Raw genomic sequence first — 23232 nt, 5'->3', positions numbered from 1 at the left:
GATCGATTCAAAAGACAGAAGAGTTGTTTGATAGAGACGAGATGAATTAAATATTACATTTAACAACTAGAGTGAGGCGCGATCTATCGGTACATCCTTTAAACTGTCCGACGTGCACTGCTCTCTGAGGTTTTGTGCTCAAAGCACCCGCTGACTGCCTGGAGCTCGGACGAGCGCATGACAGTGTGTGTGTCTGTGTGTGTGGTCACTTGATGTGCGTTTTCAACCCACCTAAGCCATTTTTTACCCGCACAATCAAATTCAAAACCGCCCAATTTGGCAACACTGACATCAAAATGATCTGCCAGATATTGGAGTGTCACATGAGAAACAAGTGATGGAAACTGAAACATTTTGAATAATCCCTTGTTTTTACACCCACTTGAGGTGGTTTTGGACTTTTGCAAATCCAAATAATAGAATGGAAATGAATTTGCTGAATAAAATCAGAAGGTGCGTCCCAAATTGCATACTTATGCTCTTTTCTATGCCATTTCATAGTATAAATATTCTAAGTAGTACACTCACACTGAAATATTCTTTTTAATCCAAAAAAAATAAAAATAAATAAGTGCACTTTAAATATCTGGATGGTGCAGTTATTCAAGAAGTGTGGAATGTTGGACACTTCATGCACTCAACGGCCACAGCTTTGCTCACATAGAGGAAGGGGTGGAGCTATCGTTCACTGACGTTGAATTACTTTTATTTATTTTGCATGGTGAAAGCAAAATTCTCCTATGTCAGTGATTATGCCACCTCCCGATGTTGAATGTGGTTATTCTCAAGGCAAGTCGTTTGGTCATTTATTTCACTAATTTAGCAACCGTCAAAAGTAATCTGGGAAACGGTTTGAAAGTCCCTTAATGACATTTCACTTGGTGGCCATCTTTGAAACGCCTCTCGGGCAGTATGCTCAGGCATTCTGTCTGAATGGGGAAACATCAAATTCTCAAACTGTTTGCCAAGCTTATGATTATATTACATATTTGGAATTAAAATAAACAACAACTTTCTCATGTTTTGTTTCTGAATGTTCATATATAACAAAATCGGCATGCACACTCGAAAGGAACAAGATCACGACGCCAACCTCATTTATTGCCGTTCTACACTATCATCCTCTGCATAACAGTCGTCTGATCACACTGCTATTCTGAAGTAATTCACAACTTGGTCTTAATGGCGAATCTCATGCAGAAATGACAGCGACTCTTTGTATAAAAGTTTGTGGGCATTTGATTAGTTGCTGTCATGTGATGTTTGACAGGACGGTTCATTTAAAAGTAGAGATTTCAAGCTTTGTGGACTTATTTCTTATGCCTGTGAAGCAAGTATTCACTGAGATTCCAGTGTGTTTGTTGACCACCAAACTGTGGTAAAAGCACACGCTTTGTAATGATTGGCTCCTGTACTTGTAGGCGGGGCTTTGTTTGCCATACTGACCGTTACACTTTTCTCCATGTAAAACTACGAGTGACTTGTCTTGTGTATTCTAAAGTCTTTAGAATGACACAGCGAACATCACATCCATGTGGTTAATCGGCTCCCTATTATGCTTGCCTTGTTTACTGTTGGTTACTAGGTTACCAGTACTATAATCAACCAATATAACAGCTTGTTTTTTTTTTGTTTTTTTGTGGGACTTCCAATAATACATAATTCACAGTAAGATGAAAAATGTATTAATGGGATTAATTTAGATTTCACGTTGACTTGACTAAATATGTCATTCTAGGGAGAAGTTGCATCTTGACTCGATAAAACATTGGACACTTTTTAGATGATAAAACATTGGGCTCTTTTTAGATGCCAAATGCCTTGTTTTTAATGTAGATGATTGTAGGCGTCTGCTGTCAGGGGAGGAGTGAAAAAGAGCAGCTTCACTCCCACCTATTGTAGTGGTCCCGCAGTCCATGCAAGCAAAGGCAAATATTGTGATAGCAGTCTTTGTTGCCAGTGAAGTGGACGAATTTGATACTGCTTTTACATAGAGATTAATATCCATTATATCAGTTAGTAAATTCTGCTAGATTAGATTAATATTTTAGATTAATAAGACATTTTTCTGTTGAAAAATTCAATAGCTGCTTTCCAAATAAATAAATAAAAATGGCAACAATGTGCTGTTTCAAATCTAAATTTATTGAAAGTTTGTTATAAATGTGGCCTCACCAAAAGTCTTTTCATGTTTATTTTTTGGAAGCCCTCTTTACTGCCTAATTCTGATATGCACTCACTGGCCGCTTTATTAGGTACACCTGTCCAGCTGCTCGTTAACGCAATTTTCTAATCAGCCAATCACACGGTGCAACTCAATGCATTTTAGGCATGTAGACATGATTAAGACGATCTGCTGCAGTTCAAACCGAGCATCAGAATGGGGAAGAAAGGTGATTTAAGTGACTTTGAACGTGGCATGGTTGTTATTGCCAGATTGGCTGGTCTGAGTATTTCAGAAACTGCAGATTTTCTGGGATTTTCACGCACAACCATCTCAAGGGTTTAAAGAGAAAGGTCCAAAAAAGAAAATATTTAGTGAGTGGCAGTTCTGTGGGCGCAAATGCCTTGTTGGTCAGAGGAGAATGGCCAGACTAGTTCGAGCTGATCCGGAGTTCGAGCTCCGGAGCTCCTTCACGGGACTTCACACTTGTGAACAGTCGCTGCGTCAGGCTCGCGCGGCTCTCACCTCCGCCCACACTTGTGAGCGCTACCAACCTGACAAATCACAGAGCTTGTGATACGCGTCATTGCGACTTGTAGTTACATTTTTTGAGAGGTCACGACGAGGACTATGCGTCCACGCGTAACTCAAATAACCACGCGTAACTCAAATAACCACTCGAGGCATGCAGAAGAGCATCTTTGAATGCACAATGCGTCGAACCTTGGTGTCAACAAGCATGGATCCATTCTGCCTTGTATCAACAGTTCAGGCTGGTAGTGGTGGTGGTGGTGGTGTAATGTTGTGGGGGATATTTTCTTTGCACACTTTGGGCCCATTAGTACCAACTGAGCATCATGTCAATGCCACAGCCTACCTGAGTATTGATTCTGACCATGTCCATCCCTTTATGACCACAGTGTACCCATCTTCTGATGGCTACTTCCAGCAGGATGACACACCATGTCATAATGCTCGAATCATCTCAGGCTGGTTTCTTGAACATGACAATGAGTTCACTGTACTCAAATGGCCTCCACAGTTACGAGACTCAATCCAATAGAGCACCTTTGGGATGCGATGGAATAGGAGATTTGCATTGTGCAGCCGACAAATCTGCAGCAACTGCGTGATGCTATTATGTCAATATGGACTGAAATCTCTGAGAAATATTTCCAGTACCTTTCTGAATCTATGCCACAGAAGATTAAGACCGTTCTGAAGGCAAACGGGGGTTCAACCTCGTACTAGTAAGGTGTACCTAATAAGGTGGCCAGTGAGTGTATGTGTCAGTCTCACTGTCGTGAATGTAATTTAGCAAACAACAGGATTTGTGTATAAGAAATGTTTTAACTTGCATGTACCCATCAAAAAATGTGCTCATTTCAACAATCATCGACTTTTGCTTTGTACCTTGATCCTTCTAGAACACAATAGACACATTGAATATGCAAGTGGACCAGTTTGAGAGCGAGGTTGAGTCACTTTCTGTCCAGACAAAGAAAAAGAAAGGCGACAAAGAGGTCAGTTACTGTTTCTCCACAGTCCTTTATTTTCATTCTCTTTAGTTTTCACAATGCGCCTTTTTGATGTGGCCTAGTCTATTCGAAGAGTTCAAGATCAGAGCTGAAAACTAAACGCTTGTTTGTTTAAATCCAGCAAATGTTGACACATGAATGATTCACTTTGTTCATCTAAACAAGGGTTTTTTTTTTGGCCTTTCTGTAAATCAGTTTAAAAATCTAATTAATTATTGATGCTAAGCATATTTGTTTGGCACTTCATTCATACTTTAAGTCATCTTTTTAAAAGTAATGCCGAGAGATGAGTGAGATTGTGATACTATGGTACATTACAATAATGGCAAAAATCATTTTGAGTGTTTGTTAGTGTATTGGAAAATCATATTTTTCACGTTACTGTTTATATCTGTAGATTTTATTAAAGTGCATATTAAAGAGGCTGTTCTCTTAAGAACAACTTTTTGTCCTCTTTCTCCTAAACTTGCATACACCAAACATTACAGTTTTATTTGGTTTTTACAGAAGGATGTGCCATTAATTGACCTTATTGTGAACATTTATTTATTTTCTGTTCACTGTTCACATCAATTTCTGAAATATGGAGTGATAAAAAGAGATACCTGACATCTGTTCTGTAAACCAGGGGTGCCCAAACTTTTTCTTATGAAGGGCTAAAAACCAAACTTGATTGAGGCTAGTGGGCGGAAGGTAAATGTCGCTGCCATGGGTAAATTCCTAATTTATTTAACAATATTTAAAAATGACTATAAAACATTGTTTTATATTAACTAATAAAGTATTTTTTGCATTTCATAACAAACGTATTACAGTAAAAACAAAACAATCTAATTTATAACAGAATTACACTAGTTTTTGCCTTGACTTGCTCGCCAATGTCTGCATAGTCCTCATATTCATCTGTTGAATGACAGTATTTGTTTTTAAAAATCAGATTCATTTACAAAATTTAATTAATTTAATTTCAGTTTGCTTTTTTGTAGCTCAGCTATAAAACTAACAAATTAAAGCTGCAAGCAGGGATGAAAGGGACCTCGTTTTAACAACAACAAAAAAAAATGTTATGTCAAATTAGTAATGATGATCTCTGTGCATTTGCCCCAACCCTCTCCATCATTGGTGGACCAAATCAAAGGTTACAGTGGGCCAACTTTGGCCCGCGGCCCTACTTTAGGAATTTCTGCTGTAAACCTTTGATGCTAAATTTAAAATTAGAACCTGATCTTAACCTTCAAATATATGTAAATTAGTACGTATTTAATTAATTAGTGTCTTATTTGCATATTTATACATAATATTCTAGAAAGCCTTTAATACCTAAAAAAAAGTTGTGATCAATCACCAGGGAAGCATAAATATTACTATTGTTTACCTTTTTTCTAGTTAAGTGCCTCACCTTAAATGTACCATAGTATTTACATTGTGCTCTACGTTACTTCACAAAGTATTATGGAATAACCATGGTGCATATTCAAGGAATTTCAATATTATCATGTGATTTATGCTGTATTTTTTTTGTTTTGTAAGTGGAATAACTTAGTGGTTAGCACTGTCGCCTCACAGCAAGAAGGTCGCCGGTTCGAGCCCCGGCTGGGTCAGTTGGCGTTTCTGTGTGGAGTTTGTATGTTCTCTCCCACATTCCAAAGACATGCACTATAGGTGAATTGAGTAAACTAAATTGGCTGTAGTGTATGTGTGTGGATATGTGTGTATGGATGTTTCCCAGTGATGGGTTGCAGCTGGAAGGGCATCCACTGTGTAAAACATATGCTGGATAAGTTGGCGGTTTATTTCGGTGTGGCAACCCCTGATGAATAGAGAGATTAAGCCGAAAGAAAATGAATGAATGAATGTTTTGTAAGTGATCCTATTCAAATACTTTTTCTGCTGTGACCTCAGAAGCAGGATCGGATTGAGGAACTAAAGCGATTGATCGAGAGGCACCGATTCCACATCCGTATGCTGGAAACCATCCTTCGAATGCTGGACAATGACTCGATACAGGTGGACTCCATCCGCAAGATTAAAGATGACGTGGAGTACTACCTTGATTCCTCTCAGGATCCCGATTTTGAAGAGAACGAGTTCCTCTATGATGACCTTGATTTAGAGGAGATACGTGAGTGCTTGAAAATTGCATGTCAGAAGAGTTTTTTTTTTTTTGGTTCAGCTTTAACTTTTTTCTTTTTTTTACTTCCTGTAGCCCTGCCAGTAGTTCCCACGTCTCCGGCAGGTCACCCAGACGACGAGATCTTCCAGCACTCCAGTTCCACCCCGACGTCCACAACGTCCTCTTCTCCCATTCCTCCCTCTCCGGCTACTTGCACTACGGTGAACATCTTCTCCTGTATAGTAATAGGGCTGAACTGTATCTCATCGTATTGGTAGTTTGCTTATATGTATCTTTAATGTATCATGTTATCAGCCTCAGGTATGAGATACACATCCCTAAAATGCAGTTTATTCAAATGAGAAATTGAGTGCTTTGTTTTTGTTTTGTTTTTTGTTCATGTTCTCTTCATTTGTGCTGATGAGAATTCGGAAGATGAAAAGAAAAGGGGTCATTCGACAGACAGTGAAATCAGCCAGGTGAGGAGAGAAACCCCCAAATCATTACTCTGAATGTATTAGGATGCCTTCCATTGTGACCTGATATTGACGTCCTGTCATTTTGTCGCAGTCGCCCATCAAAAATGGAAACCAGTCTTCATCTTTGTCCTCGTCTTCTTCACTATCCTCCTCATCCTCTGGAGCCTCTTCCATCTCTCTGATCTCAATGGCGACTCTGGCCAGCAGCGGGAGCTCTGCATCAGGTGGCAGCAGTCTCTTGGGTAACATCAACGTTCCCCTCCAGAACTCTGGCAGCTATAGTTCAGCAACCCAGCAACAAACACAGCAATCCCAACAGCAGCACCAGCCCAAAAACTCAGCCTCCTCCCACTCCAACTCAACCTCGGCCAGCAACAGTATCTTGCTCCCAACATCCACCTCGACATCCCCACCCAACACCAGCACACTGGGCCCCCTGACGCCCAGCTCTCAGAGCCAGACCAGTTTGGGAATGAGTCTTTCCTCCAGTCTCGGCCTTGGGAAGGGGACTTCAGCATTGACTGGCACAAACCAGATGCCCAGTCTGGTTCTCTCAGGGATGCCGGCATCCTTGAGTGGGTTTTTGAGCGGATCCACCCCGGCGCCTTATGCACAAGCGGCTGCCGCAGGTTGTGTGGGCAGTGGACTGTCTTCGGCGATCGGGACGAATATTAGCAGTACAAACTCCAGTGGAGTGGTAACCTCGTTGGGGACTAATGGAAGTCTGGGCTCCACGAGCCTCTTGGGTCCAGGGTCTAGCATTTTGGGCCTTGGGTCTACATTCGCTGCTGTGGAGCCTTTGCCTTTGCTGGCTCCCAGTCCTGTGGGAAGCACACTGACCTCAGGGAGCAACGTGGGAGTAATTGGAAGTAGCGGAGGGACCTCTGGGACAGCAAACACAACAGGAAGTGGCACACAACCACGACCACCTAGTGGACCAAAACAAAATGGTGGTTCAAGTGAGTAAAGAGTAGCTGTCTAAGCCAAAATAACTGGATCCTGAACCATAAAACTATTATTTTGTTGCACCAGAATACTTTTGGCAGTAACCCAAAAATATATTGTACAGGTCAGAATGATTGACTTTTCTTTTATGCCAAAACATTTTTGAATATTAACTAAAGATCAACTTTCATGACGAAATTTAATAAATTTCCTGAAATAGAATAAAAGAAGTTTAAGGGTGCTTTCACACTAGCACTTTTGGTCCGCACCCACGTTCGTTTGACGTCAGAGTACGGTATGTTTAGCTAGTGTGAACTCGGGTGCACACCCACGAACCGTACTCGAGTCCGCCTGAAAGAGGTTGTCTGGGGTATGGTTCGTTCGAACTCTGGTACGGTTCACTTCTGATATGAATGCAATCGTACCAAATACCTATCATTTTCATAACGTTCATTCGTGTGTGTGTGTGTATGTCTGTGTATCTCCTACCTTGGCGACAAGCGGGACTAACACAGTGATAATGTCTGCTTGTCGCCATCAAAAACAACTTCTGCAGACATCACGTGATGTTCTGAAACTTTTTTTTTTTTTTAATTGCGGCAGATAGATGCAAATGGCTCTTTGTATTTTGATTTTGGTAACAAAAGCAAAAGATTAAGTAAAAGCAGAATGACCGTCATGTGCGTAAGTCTCCATTTTGCTTCTTTGCTTTCATATCCGTCACCTAGCAACAGCTGTACGCAAAGCAGCAGCTTGACATGATGCAAGCGTACTGGGGTTTAGGAGGAAAAAAGACTGTGTGAACACAAACCAGCCGAGAAGGTGGAAAGGGGGGGCAATCGAACTTGGGTTTGGTCCAGGCAATTGAACCAAGTGTGAAAGCACCCTACATAAGATTTTTGTTTTTCTTAATATTAATATATGTAATATTTTCAAATAGTTGCTTCTCAGCCAAACATTGTCCTTTCATAACCAAACTTTAATGGAAAGCTTGTTTATACAGTTTTCAGAGAATGTATAAACCTCAGTAAAAAAAAACTAAACAAAAAATAAACACTTATTGTTTTGTGTTCCAGGGACACGTATGATAAAATGACAATGGATTTTTTATAATTATGTTCACAGTCTAATTTAAATATTGCCATATCTTTCAGGTTATAGTGCTGTGGTAGGAGACAGCACGTCAGACTCCGCCCTCAACAGTGCCAGCCAATCACAGAACAGCCAATCCTCATCCTTAAATTTAGCTGTAACAAATCAGCTGTAAGTACTGGCTTGCTTATAACACTACAGCAACATTTTTTTTAAATAAATGTTATATTTAAAAAAAAAAAAACATTATATAGGGATGCACAATGTTTATATTGTGCATCCCTATATAATATATACTATATATAATATATACAATATTTAATATGCCAATAATGGCAAAAAATGTAAACCTCAGCATCAGCTAGAAATGGAAAATTACGCTGGTATGTCTTATCAATAAGATGTGTTGATTAATAGCCTGAAACGATTTCAAATTGTGCTTGATGTGGAGAATTACGTTGATCAACTAGTTCTTCCAGTGTTCATCATCAGACGCTATAACAATAGTGAACTTTTTTCTACTATAAGTAAAGTTGGGCACTTTAACATGGGAGTCTATGAGGACTTACTCCCTGTTGGAGCCAGCCCCCTGTGGCCAGTTGATGAATTGCATTTTCTGTATCTTCTGTATTTGCTTCACACTACTATAAAAAAACACTTCCAAATTGCATATTAGTGTGATTTCTCATTAAAACGGATTTTCTGAATGCTTTTTCCTTGCTCTTGTCGAAACAGTATGGACAGCGGGTCTAGCCTGCTGGGGTCATTGACACTGGCACCCAGCTCGCCCTCACCGGTGTACAGTGAGAGTAAAGCTGGCGGTGGAGGCCTGCTGAACGGCCCACACTCATACACACAGCCTGCTGACACCATCAAGGTCAGTCACAAAACATCTGCACACACACCCAGCAGTTTGTATGCTGTTACATCACACTACACTCGTTTGATGTGTGGGTGTTCATCTAAAGGCAAAGTCTGCTTTGCTTTTGCGTGACCTGCAAACTGGACTGGATGGGGAACGGCTAGTGCTCTATAGTGCTATTGAACACCATCTGAATGCTACATGAAATTTAGATGAAATAAATGAGGTAAAAACGCATGGAGAGATAAAGTTGGTGATAAATATATTCAGATGTTAGGTTTTTTTAAACATACCTTGGGAGCATTATTTTACTTAAAATAATTATTTTTTTATTGAAATATTAGCTGTTTTTAACAATAGGAGTGATGATGATAAACTCTTTTTGAGCATCAAATCAGCACATTATAATAAGGATCATGTGAAATTTAAAAAAAATTTTAAAATAGAAATTGAAGACTTCAGTAATGATGCTTAATAAGTTCACTATCACAGGAATAAATTACCAGTTACTCCCACCTCTCGCTTCGGTCAGTGATGTTGTCAATCAGTCATTGGGCTGACCCTAGAAACTTGAAAGATGACTGTAGAGGAATTAAAGCAGGACCATGCCTCGAAGTACATGTCTTAAAGTTATTTCTGATGCTGTGCTCTTGTTAGAGTTTAATTGGTTTTAAATTTATTCAGTTTAATCTGCAAATGTGCATATATATATATATATATATATATATATATATATATATATATATATATATATATATATATATATATATATATATATATATATATATATATATATATATATATATATATAAAACCCATCCATTGTAAGTTTTCTACAGTTTTATATTTTTATTTTTACTGCAGTAAAAACTAAAGTATACTATTTTAATTACTATTAGTTCATGATAGTTACGAATACTATAGTTGTAGAATTCATTAACAGAATTGTAAATACTATATATAGTATTATAGAACACACACCATAATACACTTTCCTATGAATTCCCCTTTACTATACATTACTATAGTATTTCAAACGTAAAACACAGGATTTCTTGATTTTTTTGTTTTTGTTTTTTGCTGTCTAGTAAAAAGTGTTTCTGTTTTGAACAGCATATTAATAGCAGTAAATAACAGAACTTAACAATAATGCCGCATATGTGTCATTGGCAGTTTTATTGGTCACTAAGACAGAACTGACTTGGATTTTAGTTGCTTTGATTTAAAAATGAAATAAAAAATAAATAAATGAAATTGCTACATTTTCCATGGGGTAGCTTTTAGTGTAGTTAAGCTACATTTTAAGTAGAGTATGATAGCTTAGCTCACTACATTTTTCAAGTAGCTTGCCCAACACTGATTGTTCCATATCTGATACAGCGTTATGATATTTTATGCTGTACACAATGAGGTGTATTTGCTTTTTGTGAATTGTAGTATGTATGCTATAAAAGAATAATTATAATTTAAATATAATAATAATAATAATACATAGTCAGCGGTTGTATGCATGCACTAGATTACTGGGTGTGCAAAGGGAGCACTAAACACTACATAGGGACCCTGCCGCTTGGAACACATCTATGGCTAGTTTTCAATCATTATTTTGAAACTCTATTCCATGAACTGAATGACCCAGTATGTTTTTCATCTTTATAATTTTTGTCTCTTTTGTCACGGTAAAATTGCCATGTCTGTGCATAATCATTACTTGGAACACGTTTTTGGTTTTCAGTGAAATTGTTCATCATCCCTTGTTGCCCATGGCACTGTTTAGAGTACATGTTAGTGCACTAGTGTCAATTTTAATTGACCACTGTTTCTAAATTGTGTTTGTCCTCCCTTCATTTGCTCTTTTCAGCCTCAGGAGCCTCCGAGCTCTCTAAAGTCAATGGCAGAGCGAGTCGCTCAAGGCTCAGGGTTAGACGGAGAGCTGTCTGCACTACATATCCCCAGTGGTAAGAATCAACAAGAGCTCATTATCACGGGCTTGAAAATGACTTGCGTCTGGGGGGTTGTTAAGAATTTTACAATTGTTCATTAACAAGAATTGGCGCATGAATGATAAATAAGAACATATGCTTTATATCAATGTTTAATGAGTGTTTATGAATTTTAGCATGCCTTTGGTAATAGGTAAGCCTTTGGTAAGCATAGCCTTAATTCTGGCCAGTGCTTTTTATTGTACAGATCTGTTTTGGTAATGTTGGATGTAAATAATGAAATTTGTAACATGTAATTTGTCTAATTGAATGTGGTCTTTAGCACTTAAACTGTCAGGCTGCTGTGTTGCCAGATATTGCTATGAAAACGGATTGTTTCCAAACAATTTCTTACAAAGAAATTGCTTGGAAAATGCACCAAAATTAAATTCTTGTTTTTTGTGAGAAGGATATAAAATTGTTAACCCCAAATGTCATGTTCCCACTTTGTTAATGCCTTAATTACTTTATTAACTCTGTCACATTGAATATTATTAACAAGGGATGGGCAATATGAACTTAATTATATCACAATGTTTACTTTGCTGTACTTTGTTATTTTTTTAACCAAAAAAGTGTTGTGACCACACATTTAATGTAGTACTCGTACTTTCATTTATACTAGAAGCTAGACGTCGCTATTGTGCATACTCTCCATATGCTTTACAGAAGTCAAAACTTCCAGGTATCACTATAGCTGGCTAAAACAACTAAACTACACAGTTTTAAGTAAATAAATAAATTGATCAAACATGGAGACAATAAACTCATGATTGTGACAGTAATTATGGCCATTTTGTGTATATAATAAGAATAAAGTATATTTTGGATGCAGTGCTAATTGGCATAGCCTTTATTGCTTTATACACTCCCCGGCCACTTTATTAGGTACACCCGTCCAGCTGCTCGTTAATGCAAATCTACAACCGGCCTATCACTTGGCAGCAACTCAATGCATTTAGACATGAAGACGTTCAAGACAATCTGCTGCAGTTCAAACCGAGCATCAGAATGGGGAAGAAAGGTGATTTAAGTGACTTTGAACGTGGTGTGATTGTTGGTGGCAGATGGGCTGGTCTGAATATTTCTGGTACTAGTAAGGTGTACCTAATAAAGTGGACTGATGAGTGTAGAATACTTTTTTTCCTTTTACTGTTAAATGAATGCATATCTGGTCACAAAAAGAAGTCGTTTCAGACTCTGGACTAATGTTATGATGTGAATTTAGAGTAAAATGATGCCAGTTAATCTTACTGATTGAGAATAGGGTCCTTACACATGGAGAACTTTTGTCACACACATGCTACTGTAGTACATTTATCATTTTCCTCTTTTTTTGGGTTACATTGGACATCCAAATCGGTTTAGGATTTTAGTTAGTAAAACTAATTGTTATTAATGTTACGAAAATGTTATATTATTGATCATCCCTATTAGCAACATGACTTTCATTTACTTCAGTTTTTATTATTGAACGTGAAGAATTTTTTAGAGGACTGGTCTGTTATCTTGCCCAATTCTTCATTGATGGTTGTCTTCCTCCTCTTCCAGATATATTCCCCAGCTCCACGGCTCCATCAAGCACTCCTGCAGCTCCACAGTTGTCTCTGTCAGAGGTCAGTATCCCTCCATCATTGGGTGTGTGTCCACTGGGCCCCGTCCCGCTCTCCAAAGACCAACTCTACCAGCAAGCCATGCAGGAGTCTGCCTGGGCACACATGCCTCACCCGTCCGACTCTGAGAGGATCAGGTACACATGCACACACACACACACACACACACGCCACACACACACACACACACACACACACACTGTTCATTAACATTCAGTGATTCTGACAGGTGACTACACTCATGTTCCAGGCCTGGGAGATTCTTGAAATCTGGGGATTTTAGTGTTGTACATCAATTTTTCATCATTTTTCTACTCTGTTGTATAATATCTAAGGCTGTTTCCTGATCATTCAGAGCATTGCCGAATGAGCTGTATCTGCTTATACCATAGACATAGTACTCAGAATGAAAAACACAACTACAATAATATTTCATTTTAAAAAATGACGACTTAATGTACTTGCTCATTTAATTATTTACATTTCAAAATTATTGCTTAAAACACTTTGTATTATCTGCTTTCTTCAACTTGGCTCTGGATTGCATTTAAAAAAATATGTACATAAAATGAGTATTTCCAGATGAAATTGTCCACCCTTGTTCACATGTGGCTGCAATGGCTCATTCCTGTAATTACTTCAAATGAGAGTTTTCGTTTAATTTCTGTTTTGATTGGTTGATTGATTTACTACTTTATTTAGCATTTATTTTAAATATAAACCACATTTAAATGTAAAATATGTAATTACTTTACCAAAGTGTCTTTTTGTTCTTTTTCTCATTTTTGTAGGTATTATGTTTGCTCTTGTTGTTGTATTCATCTGCATATATATATATATATATATATATATATATATATATATATATATATATATATATATATATATATATATATATATATATATATATATATATATATATTCATTTAAAATAAGGTAAATTAAGTTTTTTTTGTAAAAATAGATTACATTAGAATAATTTCAATGACAATAAAGAGATTTCTGCAAATATTTACAAATAAGAAAATATCTTACAAAACATAAAGAATGGGAGAACATCATCAATCTGAACAAAACACACAAGTTGATGATGCAAAACTAAACTACAGTTTAGATGATTTATAAACTGTATATGAATTTGTTATCATATTATCCATATAATACTTCTGCATATAAAGAACGGTGGGAGGCTAAAATGCAGGTAGAGATTACACAACAGGGTACAACGCTATGGAATTTTTCTACTGGGTCAGTAGTTCCGATTTTTGCCTTGCCCTGATTTGGCCCCACCAAAAAAAGAAGTTAATAGCCATTTTTTAGCTATGAAAAAAATTATAGAGAGAAATAACAGGTGAAGCGAAACTGCAGTCAGATCATGAAGCAGATCAATGTTGATCTTTCTTTTGAGGTGTCAGTGCAGAAATGAACAAAACAATAGGCCTAATACAAAATATTAAGATTAAAATGTATGTAAAAAATTATCAGTTGATAATTTCTGTCAATTTTCCCAACGAATAAACAGCTCTTGTTAATATTTCAGCATGCTTTCACTTTCGTATTTAGCATGAAACACACATTTTCCGGTAGGAATGACATCCGCCCTAATCATCATTCTCTGTTCATATAGCCGTGGCTATTTCACAACCATAATGCACTGGGATATAGCCTGGTTTGTTCGTTCGTTTAATCGTTTTGCTTTCTCACTACAGTCGTTGCGGGAATCACATATGCCAACCAAACCATGCTAACTGGGTAAACGAGACAGGTTCCAAAACAAACGTTTATGTGTGAAAGCACCCCAAGACTGTATTTGCACGCAGTTGACAGACAGTCACAGCCAAATTAAACTTTAGTGAGAAATGCAGCACTGGCCCAATTGGGCTGGTAACGTTTCTGTCTACTGCACCGAGCATCTTTTATGCTGGCCCAGGGCCATCAGGCAGTCCTTATTGTCAAGCCTTGCACAAGAAAACTGAATCGATATATGCGCAGAAGTCAGAGCCACAAACTCAAATGTATGGAGAGAATTTAAGTGGAAAATCATTACAAGATATTTCCGCTCTCCACAAATTACAGCAAAGATAAGAATAGGCTCATCTAACAGATGCTGGAGAGAATGTGGTGATTATTTAGGGAGCCACTATCATATCTTTTGGTATTGCCCAAAACTGCAGCAGTTCTGGCACATCTATAAGGTACTTGGAGTGATATTTTTTTAATAATCCCTTTGCTCCAACTGTGGCAGTCCTAGGTATGGTGCCTGAGAGCATTGGGAAAGAAGAATTATTTATTTATTTATATCAAACATTGCTTTCTGCAGCACTAAAATGTATTGTGTCTTACTGGCTTAGATCAAACCCACCTACATATGAAAATAATTAGAGAAATTTACGAAATGGAAAGAATAACTTAAGATTAATATATTTGAAGCAATATATTTAGAAGATTTTGGTTCTTCATACAGTACACACAAATGTTATTTCTTTCTATCAGATTTCAGTTGATCCGGGGTTGTTTAAATTACAAGATTGTTTTGATTATGTTTTGTCCAATCATGTTCATACACTCAGTCTTCTTTTTTTTGCTATGTACAAACAGGCAGTACCTAATGAGGAATCCCTGCCCAACACTGCCTTTTCACCACCAGATGCCACCTCCTCACTCCGACAGTGTGGAGTTTTACCAGAGACTGTCTACCGAGACCCTGTTCTTCATCTTTTACTACTTAGAGGTGTGTATGCTCACAATTAATGCCCTCTATGAAGCCTTTGTTATTGCAAAAAGGTTGGTTTGTCCTTCAGTAAGCACATATGGCTTGCATTTCATTGACTGGTAGAGACACTATTGATCTCCGAGTGGGATTTTAAGGATAACAGTCAGATTATATCGTTTTTGTCACTTTTTATTGGAAAATTCCTAGAGACTGACAAATTGGTTTTTTTTCCATTCCCAAGGGCACAAAAGCGCAGTATCTAGCAGCCAAAGCCTTGAAAAAACAGTCATGGAGGTTTCACACAAAGTACATGATGTGGTTCCAGAGGCACGAAGAGCCCAAGACCATCACAGATGAGTTTGAACAAGTGAGTAATATTATAAAATGTGCTATGACTAGAGTTTTTCATGCATGGTCATTTTCTTAATTGTTGTGTTAACAATGAGCGATTGCCACTCAAAACATGGTACACAATTCCTGGTCCATGTATGCGCAAATCAAACCTCTTTTATCCAATATGGGGTACACAATAAAAGTTTAGCATCACTAGCATCAGATGTGGGCAGATATCTCTTTGGCTTTAGTTTATTTCTATAAAAATAAATATTTCTGTGTGCGATTGATGTGGTAAGTGCAAATTCAAGTAACCATATTTATCATTGTGTATTTGTTTTAGAGTGTGTTCTGCTGTTATTCAGTCAGTGTTGCCTAATGGCTTGTTTCCACTGAGCTGTACAATTCAGTACAGTACAGTATTCATTTCTTTCCATTTCAACTGTAAGAAATAACAAATAAACAAACCATACCGTACTGTACCACTTTTTGGGACCCTTTTGTAAGCACAACAGTATGATACCAAACGGATAGCAGCAGATATAAGGTATTGGTTTGCAGACAATCATCACTTGCCTGTGCAACAAGCCAGGAGAACGACAAATTGTGGAGCTCCATTTTTAAATACACAGCTGAGACATGATCCTACAATACAATGACGGCATGCAGCAATGAATCATGGTCGACTCAAGCTCAAAAAAAGCGTCATCTTCTTATGACAAACAGCCACATGCCAAGAGGCAAGAACATGATCTGCTGTATGCCCTCCATTGTTGTTTACCGTTCACGTTTCATCTAAAAACTTAAAGAAAGAGTGACTCGCACCACTTCCTCTGTGTTTTTGCACTCACTTACATTTGAAATAATGAACTTGCGTGCACGTAAGACATAGTATGTGAATAGCTCAAATGGCTTTCTTCCTTGAGCGAAAATTATATCAACTGTAAGTTTCTGGTGTACACTTTCTGTTATACATCTACCAAGTAAGGGTATTTTTGGCAGTAGAAATGTAAGCCTGATCAGGCTGACCTGTACCAAATTGTACTGAACTGCTCAGTGGAAACCAGGCATTGGAAATGCTTCTATAAAAGCATAAATGTGACCTATGCATTGCTTGAGAAATCAAAGTAGCTATTTGCTTTTAAAGTGTTCATTTATTCCTAAATGACTATTTCGCTTGTCATATTTATTAAAAAAAGGTCATTCTGTGCTTGATCGACACTTAAAGAACCATAATAATGAGGCTAATGTGTGAGTAATGCTTATACCTTGCATGTAGCTGACACCGTTGTGAACATTTATACTTTTGTGTTGCTCTGCAATAGCGGTTGAATTATTTTAGGTTTTGTCGCTGGTGATGTCAACATAAGGTGCAAATGTTTTGCACTCGGGCTAATTTTACTGTTAAATAAATGCAGTGAACACATTGATCACTGCACGTAGTGTAATGTAACAATAACAGATATTTTAGTGCAGTAGTGCATACGTCGTCAGCACAGAGATTTATGTGAAGTTATTTCATAACAACATGATGCACGAAAGACAAAGGCTATAACATTAAGCCTTATTACACTGCCAGAGACTTGCTCAGATGCATATTTTACCACTATGATAGTGCGCGCTAGAAAGTTTCTCAAATACCTGCTCAAGTCAGGTGTTTTTTGCGATTACTGGCTCATCTTGGTTATCAGGCGTCTCCTCACTGTACATACTATGTTCACCGGGGTTTATATTTACACATGCTATGAAGTTTGTCAAAGTTCAGTTGAGTTTGTTTCATTCAGTGAACCACCTTCGTGTGTAAAGCTGCCATGTAGTTCAGGTCAAACCACGACATCAATCAAAAAGTGTCATGGCAGAGCCTTATGCTGTGATCACACCAGACGTGGATGAAGCATCAAGCGCGAGTGATTTACATGTTAAGTCAATGAAAAGATGCATCCTGCGACGTAGCACCTGTTGTTGGTGTTCAGAGTAGCTACAGGAGTAACTGCTGAACAGATCATTGGTTGCTGATCCATTTATGTTTCTTGCCTTGTCGGTTGGATGAATGTTTCAGTAAATCACTCATAAAAAAGCAACGTTGTGTCACCGAATGGTAGCTATAGTATCATATTTATTTATCCATGACAGGCCTAAACAAGCCATATAATTGCACATTAACACACTGAGCGAAATATTGTTTAATATTGTCTAAATCCCTTAAAGAAATCAACAAATCATTTTGTCCAAGAATCTGTTACTATGATGGTACTAAGTAGGGATGCAACAATACAGTTAGCCTACAGTACAATACATACCTCAGTTTTTTAACACAGTTTTCGGTTCGGTTCTTATGGCTTGACAAATTTTTTTCTATGCTTAGGCATTAGGAACAGTAAGAGGTTAAGGAGAAAAAAAGTTAAACAATTTATTGCAATACACCTTTGTTTTACTTACAAGCCAAAAAAGTACACTAGTTCCTAGTGTAGTGTGTAAAAAAAAATGAACACTGAAATCTCAGCTGCTGGTACCCTGTGTACAAACTGGGGAACAGATAAATTCCTACATTTTAAAACATACATGTGAAGTTAATAAACATAAATTGACCATTTCAAATAAACATATTTGTACTTAGGTAAACATTAATAAACTATCTTATTTATCTCTGTGCTGAAAAAAGTGCGAGACTGTAGTCTGTACTCGGATCGAGTGCTTTTATAAGATGACAAAAGCCTGCATCTCCGATCACCGACAACGGCTGGAAATCTTTAGCAGTGAACACCCCCACTGCCTTTGTTATTTTTATGTGTCTCTCTGAACCAGTTGGGTATGTTTGCTGGAAGGATTCATCGAGGCATTTATGTTTTTTGGAGGACTTTATTACCTTCTCTGCTATCCTGCCTTTAGACAGTGATATTGCTGGGTGATGGCCCCGCAGATGTGCAGTCACGGTTATACGTGTAAAACAATGCTTGCACACAGTCATTTTTTTTTTTCACCGTTTTTTCTGTCATTGGCAATATACTCAACAGCAAAACCAAAATGTCCTCACACCGCAGAAGACGCCGGTGCTTCCTCGTACTGTTGCCTCTCGCCATGTTAAAGTGTGGAATGATGGTTAAGCACCCCCTAACTTTAGAGCATAGAGATTGAATATTTACTCGCGGGGAGGAGTTTCTTCATCTCCGCTCGTAGACTTACAGGTGCACACAGTCAATTCGGGGAGATATAAAATGCAAATAAATTATTTAAATGCAAAACCGAAAAAAAACGCTAATCACAAGTACGTATTGAACCGTGGATGTCGTACCGAACGGTTCAATATTATATTGAGACTTGTGGCATCTCTAGTACTAAGCATGTCATCAAAACCAGGCTGACTAATTTCCCTCTGGTTCCCTTGAGATTTTCCTGTGTATGTGTGATTAAAATCATTTAAAAAGGTAACTGAATGGTTTGCTATTTCTGTCTTTCCGCAGGGGACATATATTTACTTTGACTATGAGAAATGGGGCCAGAGGAAAAAGGAAGGATTTACGTTTGAGTACAGGTACCTGGAGGACCGGGACCTTCAGTGACGGATCGTCAACTAGAACGGAGAAGGACTACTGTCGACATTCCGGACTGAATCAAAACACACAAACACACACACATGTACACTCTCTTTTATTCAGCGCGGAGGAGAGCCAGATGCACATGCGAGGCTGTTTTATGTCTCGCTGGTGCAAAAATGCATCTGGAGCCCCTCCCTCTCTTTACAATCACCCCCACTCATTGGCCACTCCCTTTGTGACTCCGCCCTCTCATTCAGCCAGAATTAATGCCAGTATATCGGAAATTTCTGGAGCATTTTTTTTTTGCGCCAAAGAAAAAGTTGATTGTGGTCAAATAAAGCATTCAGCTCTTTCAATAAGTTGACAGCAAATCGGTGTGAATTATTTAGCTGCAGGTGAAGATCTGCCATCATATCAATGAAGTAAAGCCAAACTAATACTTTTTCTTTCTAAATCATTTTCTTTTGGCTTAGTCCCTTCATTTATTTGGGATCACCACAGCGGAATGAACCGCCAACTATTCCAGCATATGTTTTACACAGCAGATGCCCTTACAGCCACAACCCAGTATTGGTAAACACCCATACTCATACACTACGGCCAATTTAGCTAATCCAATTCACCTATAGCGCATGTGTTTGGACTGTGGGGGAAACTGGAGCACTCGGAGGAAACCCACACGAACACGGTGAGAACATGTAAACTTCACACAGAAATGCCAACTAGCCCAGCTATGATGTGAACCAGCGATGTTCTTGCTGTGAGGCGACAGTGCTAACCACTGAGCCACTGTGCCGCCCCTTGGTAACAGATGGGTTTAAAGAAAATAAATGATTGGGCACAACTGTTTTTCTGCATATATAGGTTTACCAAAGCCATTACACATTTCTCTTGAGGAAGCTTGTTTTATTGTCGAGTTAAACTCTTGTGTTACTATTTAGATCAAAGCACAGTCATCAAGGGATAGTTCATCTAAAACTCATTTATTCATCCTGATGTTAATTCAATGTACAAACCACAGAACCTCTAAAAGAAATGTGTATTGTACATGACAAACATTTCAAGTGCTCAAAAGGTATATGATAGTGTTTGATGGAGAACAAACCAAAATGTTATGTTTTATTTAACAAAAATCCTGATTAGACCATTAGTTGTCATGCAAAGTCCCGTTCAAGGAAAGTCGGTTCACTTGATGACCATATTTGCCAGTCCCCCAGGCAGTTCATCCAGGACCAAAGTCCAATTTAAATAATCCTGAAATCTCAACAAAAACACTTGCTGAAATTACAATGAAACTACTACTTTCAAATCGGCAACAGAATCTGATGTGACCTGTCCTGTAATTGGTGTTGCATAGGCTCTAATTACATTTAAAACACATTATTTCCAATTTGATACTGTATATGTGCAAAGATACACCAGTCTCCTTTAATGGATTTTTTTAAATGGTAACCAGAGGACATGGTTATAAACACTGGAAAAACGGGCAAAATTTGTACAAAAAGAATAGCATCGCTATAAAGACTAAGGGCTCTATTTTAATGATCTAGGTGCAAAGTCTAAAGCGCAGGGTGCAAAAGCATTTCGTGTCCGAATCCACTTTCGCTATTTTAGGAATGGAAAAAAATGCTCTCTGCCCCAGCGCATGGTCTAACGGGGTTGTGCTTGTTCTCTTAATGAGTTTTGGCTGTGTTTTGAGCATAACGTGCATTAAACCAATCAGTCTCATCTCCCATTCCCTTTAAAAGTCAGATGCGTCATGCCATGGCACATTTGCTATTTACATGGTGGACTTTGTTAGTTGAAAAACTGAATGCTTCATTGGTGAGAAAACAGTTAAACAGATCATCTGCAGCGTGAGGATAAAGAACGAGCCTCCTCCATTCAGCCTTTTTACTTTATTTTTACTTTTTACTCTTTTACTTTAGAGGAGTAAGGAAATGGTGGAAACTCATTCCACTGAAGTCATACATTAGCCTACATATTTAATTTCGTTTGTTAAGCGCAAGGATTTGTTTCAAAACTATTTCTAAATTCAGTTCTAATTTCCAGCAAACGAATAAATGAACAATAATAACGAAGTGGGGTCAAAAAACTGAGTTATATACAAACACACGTCCTATTCTTATGCCCCATGTGGTGATGCAGATGTCTCCAAAACCCGACAGATGGACAAATCTAAACTTGTTTTTAATAAAATAAATATAAATATGCATATAATAAATAATACTGCTAATATTAACATTAAACAAATGCAAATTGTCATGAATAAACTGTAAAAAAACCCTCGAGATGGAGGCAGTGGTTTTTATATTTATGTAGAAAATAATATTTTTTGTAACATTTTAATCCTTTATATATTTTAAGATATTGCTGTACATGCTGTGTGTATTAAGCAATGTGTACACGTTTGGACCCGCATAGCAAATAACTAATATGCTCTGTGCTGGACTTCAGCCCAGCTTATAGTTGGTCAATGGCACAGTCTATTTTAGTTCCTCAAAATAGCAACATGCCAACAATGCCCCTTAACACACCTCCTTCATAGACCAGCCACCCAGTCCACAAAGTGGCGCAAATGGATTTGCTATTTAAACAACATGGCGAAAAACGTGAAAATTAGGGTTGCACTGGACTAAAAATAGCAACAAATCACACCAAACATGTCTTGCGCCTTATTAGGCCAGGTATATGATAGGGCCCTAACAATTGGCTATTTCTTATGGATGTGGGACTTGTTTAACTGTTGAGTATAGAACTGAGTGTATATCTATAGTTTATGCTATTCACACTTGATTTCCAAATCTGTTTTTTGAGTGAGATGGACTGAAATGATACACTCATAGCGTTTCATGAAAGTGCACAAAACTAATGGTCAAGATGAGGATTTAGTTAAATAGTACATTCAATTTCGGTTTGTTTCTCACCAAGCCCCCTGAGCACATAGAATATATGTGTGGCATGCAGTTACACGTTTGGCCATATTTTTAACGTTTTAAAGGGTTAGTTCACCAAGAACTTTCATCATTTATTCATCATTTATGATCCCTCATGTGGTTCCAATTATGATTGGGCCGATAAACGATATTATATTGAATCGCGATAACATTTATGTCAATAATAATGATAAGCTCTGGACTTTTTTACTCTACTTTGATCTAAGAGCCAATGACACAGCAGAAATGTGCAACAATGAGAATCTAAAAGTGTGTTGAAATTAGAGATGTACTGAATTTTCCGCCACTAAAAAAATTATCGGACGAAAATATGTTATGCCATTTAATGGACCCTAATATTTGTGGACCCTGTAATATTTGTGGCTTCAGTTGTTGTTGTGGTACTCTTTAAAATCTGGAAGCATTAATAACTTATACCGAAATATATATCGTTATCGTTCAATATGGAAAAAAATTATCGACATTTTGCCCAGCCCTAGTTCCACTGAACACAAAAGAAGATATTTTGAAAAATGTTGAATGCTACTAGATATTGACATTCACAATAGGGAAAAAAATTACTATAGAAGTTAACGGTTCCTGCTTTTTTTTTTCAAAATATCGTCTCTTCTGTTCATAAGAAAGAAACTCAAATATATTTCGAGCGAATCAGTAGATGATAGAATTTTCATCTTTGGGTGAACGATCCCCTTGTCTATTCATGAGCAGGACTTTTTTTAGGTCCAAATAAATAAAACAGGAGCCAATGGGCATTAGTAGAACACCAGAGTGAATAAATAATGACTGGCTTATCATTTTAGAGTGAACTATCCCTTTAATTCATACGAAGAAGCTTGCAAGTATGTCCCAAATTCTAATATTGATATTCATAATCGTGTTATCACTGTGGAGCCCAATAATGAGTT

The 23232-nt window shown here is 37.7% G+C and overlaps 1 protein-coding gene across 1 annotated transcript in view; it reads left to right on the top strand.

The window, feature by feature from the left end:
* cnot3b (CCR4-NOT transcription complex, subunit 3b) overlaps positions 1-19729 on the top strand; it is a 45448-nt gene extending 25719 nt beyond the window's left edge. The window contains exons 7-18 of the mRNA XM_056479568.1: positions 3592-3687; positions 5605-5824; positions 5909-6036; positions 6241-6294; positions 6386-7253; positions 8394-8502; positions 9067-9208; positions 11055-11151; positions 12727-12925; positions 15387-15519; positions 15743-15868; positions 19296-19729. Coding sequence (XP_056335543.1) covers positions 3592-3687; positions 5605-5824; positions 5909-6036; positions 6241-6294; positions 6386-7253; positions 8394-8502; positions 9067-9208; positions 11055-11151; positions 12727-12925; positions 15387-15519; positions 15743-15868; positions 19296-19394 — 2271 coding nt within the window. The 3' untranslated portion in view covers positions 19395-19729. The remainder of the gene's footprint in view (positions 1-3591; positions 3688-5604; positions 5825-5908; positions 6037-6240; positions 6295-6385; positions 7254-8393; positions 8503-9066; positions 9209-11054; positions 11152-12726; positions 12926-15386; positions 15520-15742; positions 15869-19295) is intronic.
* Positions 19730-23232: the final 3503 nt, after the last annotated feature.

This window comes from Danio aesculapii, chromosome 19 (assembly GCF_903798145.1).
Source record: "Danio aesculapii chromosome 19, fDanAes4.1, whole genome shotgun sequence".
Taxonomy (NCBI): domain Eukaryota; kingdom Metazoa; phylum Chordata; class Actinopteri; order Cypriniformes; family Danionidae; genus Danio; species Danio aesculapii.
This window is presented reverse-complemented; position numbering and strand designations above follow the sequence as displayed.